Source organism: Haemaphysalis longicornis, unplaced genomic scaffold (genome assembly GCF_048455015.1).
Source record: "Haemaphysalis longicornis isolate Haplotype H1 unplaced genomic scaffold, Haemaphysalis longicornis Haplotype H1 scaffold_9, whole genome shotgun sequence".
Classification (NCBI taxonomy): domain Eukaryota; kingdom Metazoa; phylum Arthropoda; class Arachnida; order Ixodida; family Ixodidae; genus Haemaphysalis; species Haemaphysalis longicornis.
In genome coordinates this window covers 132152716-132165019 of record NW_027526460.1, presented here as the reverse complement: position 1 = coordinate 132165019, position 12304 = coordinate 132152716, and the positions used below count along the sequence as shown (strand labels likewise).

Genomic DNA, 12304 nt, shown 5'->3' with positions numbered 1-12304 from the left:
CGCCACAGCGCTGGAGCTTCGCGCCATCGACGAGGGGGTCCAGCTGGCTGTACGCGTACTGGCAGCTGATCCCCAAACGTACCGAAACGTCAGCATATTTACGGACAGCGCAGAGGCTTTACGTTATCTCATTGGACCACCCAGACGGCACTCAGTCGCTCATAACATTAAACGTTCCTTTGCAACGTTGCGACAGCGCACTGGCATTTCTGTGACCGTTCGCCTGACACCCGGGCACGCAAGAGCCCTCGGTAGTGAGTGGGCCCATCAGCTGGCGAGCGAGGCTTGTCGAAATTTCCGCCCGCAGCTTGACGGCTCCCGCACTGAGGAGTTCTGCTTTGATCCCGATGGCGAACGCCGCTGCCGCAAACAGCGCCGCCGACAGGAGATCCTTTCAACAGTGCCCATCAACCCGGACCCAGTGCCTCCTGGGCTTAGCCGCGCTGCACATGTCTTCCTGAACCGTGCGCGCTCCGGATACGCTTTAACAGATGACGTCGTGGCCAGGTGGAGGCACGCCTCGAATAGAACAATGAGGAGCGGCAATTCCACGGCAGCAGCTTCCGAAGACCTTTCATCTGCGGTGGCATCACCATCCGACCGTTCGTATGTCTGCTACGCATGTGGGCAGTCACTGAAGCCAACCATCCATCACCTTGTATGGGACTGCATAGGTCTCGTAGGGCCACGTGAGACACATCGGCCTGCCTGGGTACTCGCTTACGAGGACTGGATCCGTCCGAAGGGCCGCATCAAACATACTTTATCCGCACTTTGGCGGTTCGTTCTGGACTCCTCCATGTTGGGACACTATTGAGGTCTTCATCTCCCCTCCCTCCTCTTCCCCATGTGGCCTTGAGCCATCCCTTTTAATAAATGTTCGTTGTTGTTGTTTTAGGTCGCAGCACTTTGGCGGCCGTTTCTGCGGTTTGACATTGGCGTCGACGTCGCAACAGAGCGAGCAAAGACAGAAAGAAAATGACAGAGGAAAGCATGGAGAAAGCATGCGGGGGAGGTCTGTGTGCTGAATCTGCACGAGACGCTCCACGGCGGTGACGCATGGCGAATGCGTAGGGGGGGGGGGGGGGGGGGGAGGCAGTGAGACTGCTGGGTGGTGGCGACGCGCTGCGAGATGTCGCCATAGCAGCGCGTGCGCTCTACGATGATGCGAGTTCACTTCCGCAGATGCAGTTCGCGCCGCCGACGCACAGGCTTACCATCACTGCCGTCGAGAGAACCCATGAGTGAGTGCTGCCTCAACGCACTGGAGCAGTCAAGAGTGGGTGCTGAACAACGTGTGAGGAAACCGGTGGATGCGCTTCGCGTCCTCCTCGTTGCGTGGCTCATCCGGACCACCTGACGTTTGGGCGGGAGGTTTAAACACGATTTACAACAACAGGACCGGCGGCGGCAACAAGCTGCAAAATAACGGCAGAGCAGCGCGCGCCGCCGTGCGTTCGCTGATCCCGCGATCACTTCCTGAGAGGCAGCAGCAATGCGCCGTGACCGAGAAGACTGCAATTCGCGCTGCACATACGAACTTGGAGTATAGTAAGAGTCAGCCATTTTGTTTGTCCTAGTGCACTTTCTTTTTTTCTTTTTCTTTGTTCAAAATAAATTAAATTACACTTAAATTAAACCACAACCACACCCGAAGCATTACAAGTATTGTGAATTAGAATGTCGTCTAATGGCCGTACTTGGGCCGCGGGCGGTGAACGCAGCGGCAAACCGGACGAGGATCTCTTAGTGCTCGGTTATTCGTGCAAGCTATTCAGGGGCGACGAAAAGGCGATGCTTATTGGCCGGGGGAAGTATTTGATCCCCTGGGTGGGCGACAGCCTAATGATTGACAGGTCCACCTCCAAGCAAACAATGCCCTCCCTCAGTTTGTGCGGAGGGCATCTCAGGAGTGCAGGTTTCTGCTGGTGTTTTGAGCTATGTGCATGCTTTCTTGCTAACTGCTTTGCCAAATTTGCCAACGCACAATGTGGAAAAGCCTGCTTATAACAAAAGATGATCTTTGTTAAGTCGTCTTCATCTTTAAACAAAAATGCTCTGCTGTGAAGACATCATATACCACAGTACGGCGGCACTAAGACCGTTTTTTATTTTTATGGATTATTTCATACGCTGAACACACGCCCCTGAGTGAACTGAGGCGCTGCTTATGCTGCTAAAAATACCATGGAGGAAGAAAAGTTTTAGGAGCGAGCATGACGTCAGGTGGCCCAGATTTGGCAAGCCAACCTCCCCTGATGCCGCATTCTCCTCTCCTCGGGCTCCTCCCGCGCACTGCATCCCGGGGTCTTCACCTTTTTTCCAACTCGCGGTAGCAATTAGTGGCTCCGGTTGGCTGCCAGTGCAGATGGAGCTTAGCGGCGTCGCCGGAGGCACTGAACGACATTTTTCGCCAGGGTTGCGCTCCCAGCCTCGTATCGTAGAAGACTGCTCTTGTCGCCAATCAAAGTGAGGCGAAAGGTAGATTGCATGCTCAGGAAGCACTCTCACAAGCTGCGAACCAAATTTGACCTCTGACGTTGGATCGCTCGAACCACGACAGTCTTTGCTAGAACGCGCGGCCGTGAACGCGCGGCCGTGAAGCACGAAACGGCTTACGGCTGCGTGCTGTTAGCCAGGTTTGCTGTGATGATTGCGTTTACCATTCTGCCGGGCGTTATCGTGCCACCTTCCTTTGATATCACAGTGGTGTAACGATGGTCCTATCAGCTGAGATGTGGTGCGAAAAACTAAGTTCAGTTTCGCTGTCGTGCGTATACGTTCGCCTTATCGGTGTTCGGCGTGATTGCACGTTGTATGTGCTACATTGTCGTGATGACGTTTGAGGCAGATTTTTGTCTCCTTCAGTACATTGGAAAACAAAAGGTGCACCACTACCGATTTTGGGGTCGGGCGCGGGAAGAACGGAACTAAGTACGCGGGCTGGTTGTCCGCGGGCTGCACAATCCGTGCGATATGTATATGTGGGAAAAACGGATGCGGGGTTGCGCCTGGGAAGAACCGTGGTGAGTCCTGGACTGGCCTTGACTATTAACGGTTGAGCGGCAAAGTTGAAAATATAAAATGACCAGAACAAGGAAAGTGCGGTGTGCTTTGTGAAATTAAAAAAAAATGGCAGTATCTCCACTCCGTGGATTATGGTGAGGGTGCGGAGTACGGGGACTCGAAACGACATCCAAGTTGCGCCCCGAGTGACATCCGGAGTGACATTGGGAGGTCCTAATGTACCCCGCACCGTTACAGGCGAGGGAGAAAGCCGTTTGACGCTCGGGTACTAACTCACCGTCGTAGCCCCGTGGGTAAGACGACTGACACTGACTCTGTCTGGTCTACCAGACAGAGGCTCGAACCCTGCGGTGCCAGTGCGATTTTTTGCGATTGTAAATGCTATGCGCATGGACGCGCATGGACATTGTCAGGTCCTAAGGTGCTCCGCACCTGATACAAGGCGCGGATGTCGTACTGTTATCTCCACTGCGTCCACGCAGCACGTCAACGGCGGCGTGCCCTTCGACGGACCCGAAAGCTCAATAATTAAAAATGCTTTCTGCCTCTCCCGTCCGACCACTTCGGCCGCAAGATGAGCCCGCTGCACGGAGCTGTCACCTGCCGACGAACAGTATAGGTCGCCAGCAGGAGGGAATCCCAGTGGGGGTGTGTACGCCGCACAATGGCGGAGGGAACAGGCGCGACCATAAGCTGCTTCGCATCTGTCGCGTGTCTGCTTTCTTCACTGCTATGTAGCCGAAAGACGATAGTCTTGGGCCGTTCCTGCCACGTTATCGCCCTCCGCTCCCGACCTTGCGCTCTTCCCTAGCGCTCTTCCTCCTCTCTGGGGAAACTGAATGGCTGTTCAATACAACTGAATTTTCCTGCCTTAGAACTGGTTAGGTTGCTCGCTGATTGGTTATTTTACTCTTGCAAGTTAACGACCAGGAGAGGGGGAGGGGGGGCATATGGACAGCACCTTGAAGTTTGTCGAGGCAGGTATGCAGAGCTTCGCAATAGATGGCAATATGAGTGGAGGAAACGCACCTACAAGAAGCAACATATAAAAACCATGCTGGGGCGACAATAACTTCACACAGAACAGATTCATAGAAGTTGCCTCAGCGAGGTCACCAATAGGTCAGACACGTGCGACAGACTCCCACATACTCATAGGATGTCCAAGACCCCTGTGTAGAGGTGCAGAGAAGGCCTATCAATAATTCATATACTAAATAAACCTAACGCACTCCACACAGAACTTCCCTTTCCAGACTTTTACAGATACAATGTTCCACTATAGGCATCATTCCTTCCAGCTAACGATCCTCTTCGACTTGTTGCTAAAGTTTAAAAGGAGATTAATTTCCTCATCTCACTTCAAATCTTGCCTAGTTATAGCACAGAACCATACGCAAGTTATCTCATTTCTATTTTAAACATTTCAATTCCCCTCAACTTCCCCAAATTTAATTGTCGTTGTTTACTCCACTCTTAATAAATTTTTTGGCACCCTTCTCACTTCGCTGATTCGGTGACAATAAACGACCATCATCAGCAAAACCCGGAGTCGCCTGTTAAGCGGACGGAAGAAAGCAAGAGGGGCGTGAGGAGTTCTGCGCTTAGCTCGTTTGGCTTAGCAAATTAGCTCCTTAGGCTGTCCTTACAGAGCTTCGGTCGATGCGATCGTAAGTTAAGAAGCTTCTAAAAATATTTTTTTAAGTTTTTCTTACTTTGACCGGCCGCGGTGGCTCAGTGGCTAAGGCGTTGCGCTGCTGAGCACTAGGTAGTGGGTTCGATTCCCGGCCGTGGCGGCCGCTTTTCGGATGGAGGCGAAAAAAAGCTCCCGTCTATACGAGATTTGGGCGCACGTTAAAGATCCCCAGGTGGTCAAAATTAATCCGGAGCCCTCCACTACGGCGCGCCTCATCGCCTGCGTTGCGTCGGCGTGTTAAACCCTACAATCAATCAATCAATCAATCAATCAATCAGTTTTCCTTAATTTGGTTTTGCAGTGCAGAAACTTGCTATATATCAAGGAACTGTGCGGCCGCGAAGTCTTACACGCAAACATGAATTGGATTTCTTTTAAAGCGAAAGTTTTACTACGCTACATATTTCAAGGTCATTCATCGCGTCGCAAGTAGCCATCAGCCGCCGGTGCGCAAGCTGTGCTTTCCTTATCACTCACTCGCTGGGAGCTTTGCTGCTGCAGCACCACGTGACCAAGCGCGTGTGAAACGGCTGCTTCGCGTGCGCTTGATCGCTCAGTACCGGCTAGGCCGTTTATTGCGTGCCCTTGAGCGCAAACGAAAATGTGAATCAAACCATCCAGTAGATACAGCTAGACCGCAGGCTGCGGAATGCCAAGTAAAAGCAAACTTTCACGAAGCACTTCCTGCATAATTGCGTTCAACCATAATAACTATGTTCAGACGTTTTACACGTGAGCCAATTTATTATTATTATTATTTGCTCTTTTTGCATCCAGTCTCCACAGCCGCAAAGATGGCAGCCCCGCGGCGATCATGTACTTCGGGGCGTTGGCTGTGGCTCTCAGCGGACTCGGGCTCGCCTCGGCTACGTTCCTTCCATTGGACTGCAAGAAGTTCAGCGCGGGCCCCTGCAACTGCAGCGTCTACGACCGCACGCCGAACAACCAGTCGCGAAACCAGGTCTGGATCACGTGCTCCAACGTGTCCAGCCTCGAGGAACTGGGCAGCATCCTGGCACCGGCCCGGAAGCACCGCGTGGACAAGTTCCTGCTCGGCGTCTCCACGGTGCGTGCGGTTGTTTGCATTGGGGCAGGAAGGTTCACGCGCTTCTATAAACAGTGTTCTACCCGCGATGCCTGTTGGCTGTCATAAGGGTCCGTACGTTGCAACTAATCAACAAACGTTACCTATCCGTGTACAGTCGTCCGTAAAGGCGCCATGAGGACAACAAACAGAAATCTTTCATTGCAAGGACTGCTTTGTCCGGGTTACAATTAAACAGATTTTATTCCAAAATTTAAACAAATAATGAAGATATTAAAACAGATACAGCAATGTCGGAGCCACAGCTACTCTGGCGAGGTCTCCATGACGTCACAGACTGGCGACTGGCGACTCGTGTGACTGGCAGCCACACATCAAAGCTACCGGCAACAAACATGGCTGGGGATTATACTGGGGCCTTTGATTCCATCTGATCGTGTCACTCGAATGCAAAGGTGCAATTAAAGGGGCACTGACACAAAATTTTGGAGGCGAGATAACTTCGGAGATAGATTGGAGGGAACACATATACATCATTTGCAAAATATCAGCGGCGAATACAGCCTAAAACATATTTAAAATCAATTTTGAAGTGGGCGAAACGCAACCGAGCAGCCAGCAGAGGACCACGCGCAATTGTAAATAAACAACATCCAACACGTCACGAGTTTGTGTTTGCCGCTTCCGCACTACCGGCGTTTTTGGCCTGCTCGCCCGGCTCGCCGCTCCAATCGGAGAGCCGGAGGGCGGAGCTTGTGCTCTCGAGAACAAACGACCCGATCGTTGGCGGCGGAGGCGCCGTGGCCTCCGTGATTTCGTCAGCTAATCGGGCAGCTGGCCGCAACCAAAGTTCTACAGCGATTCCAGGCACTCTGTTTCTATTACTGTTTATTACCATTGGATGCGAAAACGCGCCGGAGGCACGAAAAGCTCACTGATCTAGCCGCACGGTCGCTGTGCAGGCGGCGGCCACGGCGCGAAGTGGCCCAGGCCGGCGCAGGTAGCTCGAGTGATAGCTCGTTACCGCTGCACGAAATTGTCCCCAAGTCCCGACCATGGTGGCTTACATGAGAAAGGAGTTAATGATGCGATGGCGGGTTGCATTAAAAATTGTCATCTGCACCGCTTACGAGAGCGGCACTCGAATATCCGCCGCAGTGCTAAGCCGAACACATCTGTAGGCGGACCTGTAGGCAGACCGGCCGGCTGCTCCCAGCGCGCGTCTTGCCACCCACGGTCTCGTGCGTCGCGCGTCGTTCTTTAGCCGCGGTAGCATTTGCACTCGTAGCGCCTGCGTCACATCCACGGTCGCTTTTTAATTAAGCGCCCCACGAGATCAGTACGTGGGGGCATTCGCAGAAACTGCCGTCGATGCGGATTCGACAGTGCTACGGCGGCTCTGTTCTGTGATATCCCTCTGACGGTCATGTAGGTCAGCTTTGTTCACACAAAATCCACAAAATCCATCGTTTCGCGGCACTCGCTGAAACCGAAACTGCGACTGGCCGCATTGAAAATGCCTCTAATTAAACAACCGTCGCACGCTGAAGCAAATGAGGTTTATACAGGTTATAAGTAGGTCACTAGCTACTTATCGCAACAAAAAAAACAAGATGCAAAATTTTTGTGTCAGTGCCCCTTTAAGAGACTGATACGTATGTTTTTGGTACTGGCCTCTATTGCGTCGCTCTTCAGTATTCACTAAAGCGCTCTCTCTCTCTCTCTCTCTCTCTCTCTCTCTCTCTCTCTCTCTCTCTCTCTCTCTCTCTTTTATATTGCGTCACTGCTTCCCGTATAGGGCCACTATAGGGGAAATTTGGAAGTTATTGACGCTTCTTGCGTTTTTTTTTTTTTTCGGTTAGAAAATGCCTTCGTGGCTGTAATAGAGGTGAGAGTTACCAAAGACAAGTTCACTCCAATTAAACCAGGTTTTATTTTGCCTTGATGACCCCTTTAATGCAAACAGACACTCGTATTCCGCGCGCTGCAGTTCTACAGCGGAGCTGCACATTAGGCGAGGTTTCCAAACATTTTCGATGTCCTCACACGAAAACTGCCGAGGCTGCGCGTTCTTTTTTTTTTTTTTTTTCGAAGCTCAAGTCATTTTGGAGTGCGAGGCGTTCCATAGCGCGCGCTTTAACTCGTCAGAAAGCGAATGAGCAGCGGCGCAACCCGTAGCAGACAGATCGAAGGCATTCGAACGCGTAGGCCGGAAGCGGATCGTGTCAAGCGGCAAGAGGACGAAGGGTGGAAGCGAAGCGTCTCAGGCTTTCGAATGGACATAGACGCTTTCGCATTAGAAGGGCTTCGGCGCCATTGAACTGCCCTCGGATTACTTGCGATGATACGGCCTCTGTAGTCGTAGTCAGTGAGTTCAATGTGGATGTGTCCAACCGACGATTCGTCGGTGCCTACACATCAATATATGACATCATGCAAAAATGAGTCTACAGTTGTAAGTAGTCCGATCAGTGTATATCGTAGCGACAACAAAGCTATGGTGACGGCCGTAACTAAGGGACAATAACTTTATAGCTCCGCTGGTCACCCCCAATCACTGGGCGAATGGCCTTGATTTTTTTTGTCTGCCCCAAGCAAGGCGATCTCTGCTATCACTGATCGCATAGTACTAGTACTCGTATATTTTTCTTTGCTCACGTTGACAACCAGTCGGTCATGTACAGGTACAGTCGTCAAAACTTACGATAGTCGGTCATGTACAGGTACAGTCGTCAAGGCTTACGATAGCGCTCAAGCTGCTAAGTCAGGCTGTGCGCATGCGCTGAAGCACCCGAGTGCAGTAGGGCACGTGAGGGCCGATAACCAGGCGTCAAAGACGCGGCTGTGGCTATCGTGAGCTGCCACTCTGTGCGTACGCAGGCACCTCATGTTTTGTTGTTAGATGCGACGCATCTCTTGCTCTCGGGCTTGTCCCTCCTGCGTCGTCGTTGCGGCGTCCGTCCGCATCCCTCCTCCGTTCTTCTCTCCCACAGGTGTGTGCAACACTCTCACTCCGGCTCATTTGCATACCACAGCTGGCGCGCTTGTTTCGCGCGCGCTTCGCTGCGTTAAAGGTGCCCTAAATAGGCTTCCGAATGTCGCCATTTCAATCGCGCAATCGCCAGAGTACCCCTTCACGACAACGTGTACCAAATATTACACCTCTGCGTAAAGCAGGGGCCGCACAAACACGAAAAAATGATTTCACTTCCTCCCCTGGCTCACCAACCATACCTTGCCGCCACACTTGCGCGCTCTGACGCAGTTCTTTCCGGCTCTGACGCGCCTCTATGACGCACGAGACACTGCCCAGTGCGGCGCCGCGAACGCGAACCACAGCGACAGCGCTCACCGTGCAACCGGAATCTGGTGGGCGGAGCATGCGCGTCGAGTGCTAAAAAAAAAAGCGCGCGCAGGGCTTGGCGCAGCCAATGACTGCACGTACATCAAGGAGGGTGATGGATTGCCCTGTTTCTCTCGGTGGTTTTGCGCCGGGTCGATGACGTCGCGGCTTCCACAGTGCTTCGGAGGAGCTACTAGAGGAGGAGAGCCCCAGGCCTTATGGGTGGCCCCTTTTAATGAGCGATAACTCGGCTAATACTTAACGCATTTAAACAATTTTTGCGGGATGACGTTCCTTGGATAGTACTCCAGTGACTGCGCACGCAAAATCGTAACATTTGGCAGCCTATTTAGGGCCCCTTTAACAACTGCTCCGGTGCGCGCAAGTGCGCGCATGCGCGACTCTCCTCCGTTGTCTCCTCTCCTTCAATCGCTGTGAATATAAAGCGGGTATCGCGCCGCGGCGGTTCAGTCAAGCGCTCGCTCTCGCACTGACGTGACCTTGGTTTGACTACTTCGTGCTTGACTACTTCGTGCTTGACTTGATTCTTCCGACGAAGACGTGATGGAAGCGACGGTCCCTTCAGTGAGTGGTGTGACACAACAATTACGCCCATCGTCCCGCGTATAGGAACACCCGCATGTGATGGAAATGCATCATACGCGTTCACAACACGTTTCACGCGATTTAGAGAATCAACCCAACGGAAACACCAACTGAACCCCCCGATGCGTCGCATCACACCAGGGTTCCCTCGCGGGAAGATTAACTTTTTGTTGACAGTTTTAACGACTGTACACAGTTCAAACATCTATTCGTTTGAACGAAAAATATTGCCATGCCGGGGGGAACTAAGCTTGGCAAATGCGTTTTTATTCGTAGTATAGATCTCAAGATTGCTCAAGCTCACCTCGATATACTCCGACCTCCCGCCTAATTTTCTCCCCATAATTTGGTGCCGGTCGCCCAGCCATCTTTACCTCTAGCGCGACAGGACAGTTGAAAATGTGGCCCGCTTTGTTTGTGGTTTCTTATTAGTGTCACGACTCTTTGGGAGGTTGGTGCCATTTCTACACATGGAAGTTGAATCCGGTGGAAGTTGAGAGCGGCAGTAGTTCATGTGCGGTATCACTCCTCCGAAGTGACGAACTTGTGACGTCAACACGAGGACATTTTGAGAGGAGATTGCGCTTAATGCGTGACATTGTCTGCTATTTCTCGCCTATATTTTTTATAGCGAAGTTTTCTATTCCCCTCTGATGGCGACGTTGCCCCAAAACGCTCTGCAGGAAAGCCAACTTTCTCTGACGACGATGATGATCGTGAGTGAAAAATGACGTCTTCAAAGTCCGATGTCAACGTCCAAAATCCAAATCGTTTCGCCCAAAGCGCACTGCGGCAAAGCCAACTTACACAATGGGTTTCCCAACAAGCGCCTCAAGGAAAACGGTTGCGGCTTAGCTCAGCCAACCTTAGCTAACCTTAGCTCGGCTAACCTCGGCTTAGCCCAGCTAAGCAAAGCAAAAGCTTGGCTTAGTTTGGTTGAGTCTTTGTTTCGCTTGGTTAACCTTTGATGTAGCTGTACTGCCAAACACGGCTCAAGGTCGTTCGGTCCCGTGCAACGCTGACAGAAGGAGGCCCGGCCTCGCTTTCATTCTCGGCGAACACGGCTTTCCTCTTTCACGGAGAACGCGGCGCAAGATGCGTGAGACGACCCAGCGGCACCAGCGGCGCATGCGTGGAAGGCGGCGGTTTTGGTCGGCTTCCGCTGCGCCGCCGCTAAGTCGCAAAACGACTTAAAGGAGCCATGAAGACAAAATACAAGTTGGGTTTATTAGAAAGACTGCTTAGTCCCGATAACAATGATACCAATATCATCGCAATCTTCGAACAAATAACGGAGATATTAAAGAAAACTTGTAAAGCAGTCGCTACCCCCTAGCCAATTTCCCGCAGCTTTTCTATGACGTCACGGAACCTTGTTTGTGCGATTGGCGGCCGCCTAACTGACCAGTCGCGACGACACATGACTGGACGTCTGTAAAGGGGCCTCTGGTTCCATTTGACTGCGTCACTTGAATGCTAACGTGCAGTTAACGCACTGAAAATTATATTTTATTGTTGGCCCGCATGACGTCATTCTTGCTCATAACACGTCGCTCTGGTGCAAAATCGGAAAATTTCTAAATACTTCTTGCTTTTTTTCGTTAAAAAACATCTTTTTGTGGCTGTAATTGAGCTGAGTGAGATACTGAATCCTAGTTCTTTCAAATTAAACGAAGTTGTATTTTCTCTTCATGGCTCCTTTAAAACGGGGCCCTCTGCGCAGCGCCGACAGCGGGCCCGGCGAATCACGCGATGCGCGGCGAGAGGTGTGTCGCCGAGGGTGTGACTCCGATCAAAAGGTCAACTTCCGCATCCTCCGCGAAACCGCTGGACGAAAGTTGTAAAGCTATGATTGAAAAAGCACTTCACGTGGTTGGAATCGAACCTGGATTCCTCGCGTTTTAGAGCTGACGTTTATCCGATGCGTCAATCGGACACGGGCGAAGCGATTTGGATTTCGGACTTTGACTCAGTTTGCATGGGAGAACGTTTCACGTTTTAACCAGCTTTCTATGAAGAAAAGGGCTTTGATTTTTTTGTCGTCACTGCGGTAATTTATAAGCAGATTTCTTGGGAAAAATCGCGGAAGCGGCTGGTATCACGTTCGAAATACTCACAGTGGCGCCCTCTTGGCGCCGCACGGAGGAATAGCCGCCGGAGGGACAACCTCCGTTGCCCTTTTTAAATGGGCTCTGTAACGCTTCTGATGAACGCTTGCGCTGTTTCATTTGCTTCTGGAAGCACTACAAAAGCGATAGTTATCGCCAGCAAGGAGCGATACTGCGGGATTTGCTCGTCGCAGCAGATACGCCTTCATTTCTGCTTTGCTTTTGGGGCTTTTTTTAAGTGGCTGAAGAATTCATTAATTGCTGCAACTGAAGGAAAGCCGCCAATTTACCCTACACTGCCGTAATAACGCAATTCCGGCGCTCCAAGAATGCCAGGACCGGGAAAGGGAAAAATCCTTTGAGCAAGTTTCTAAGTTATCTGATGGCCACAGTAATTTTTGGCTGAGATACTTTGCGACCACTACTGTATGTGTTGGTTGACTACGTTCTGCAAGCATTTAAGCTTTCAAAAAAGTTGG

At 51.5% G+C, this 12304-nt stretch overlaps 1 protein-coding gene across 1 annotated transcript in view; it reads left to right on the top strand.

The window, feature by feature from the left end:
• LOC144152999 (toll-like receptor 7) overlaps window positions 1-12304 on the top strand; it is an 88128-nt gene that overhangs the window by 39020 nt on the left and 36804 nt on the right. The window contains exon 2 of the mRNA XM_077684618.1: window positions 5501-5789. Coding sequence (XP_077540744.1) covers window positions 5501-5789 — 289 coding nt within the window. The remainder of the gene's footprint in view (window positions 1-5500; window positions 5790-12304) is intronic.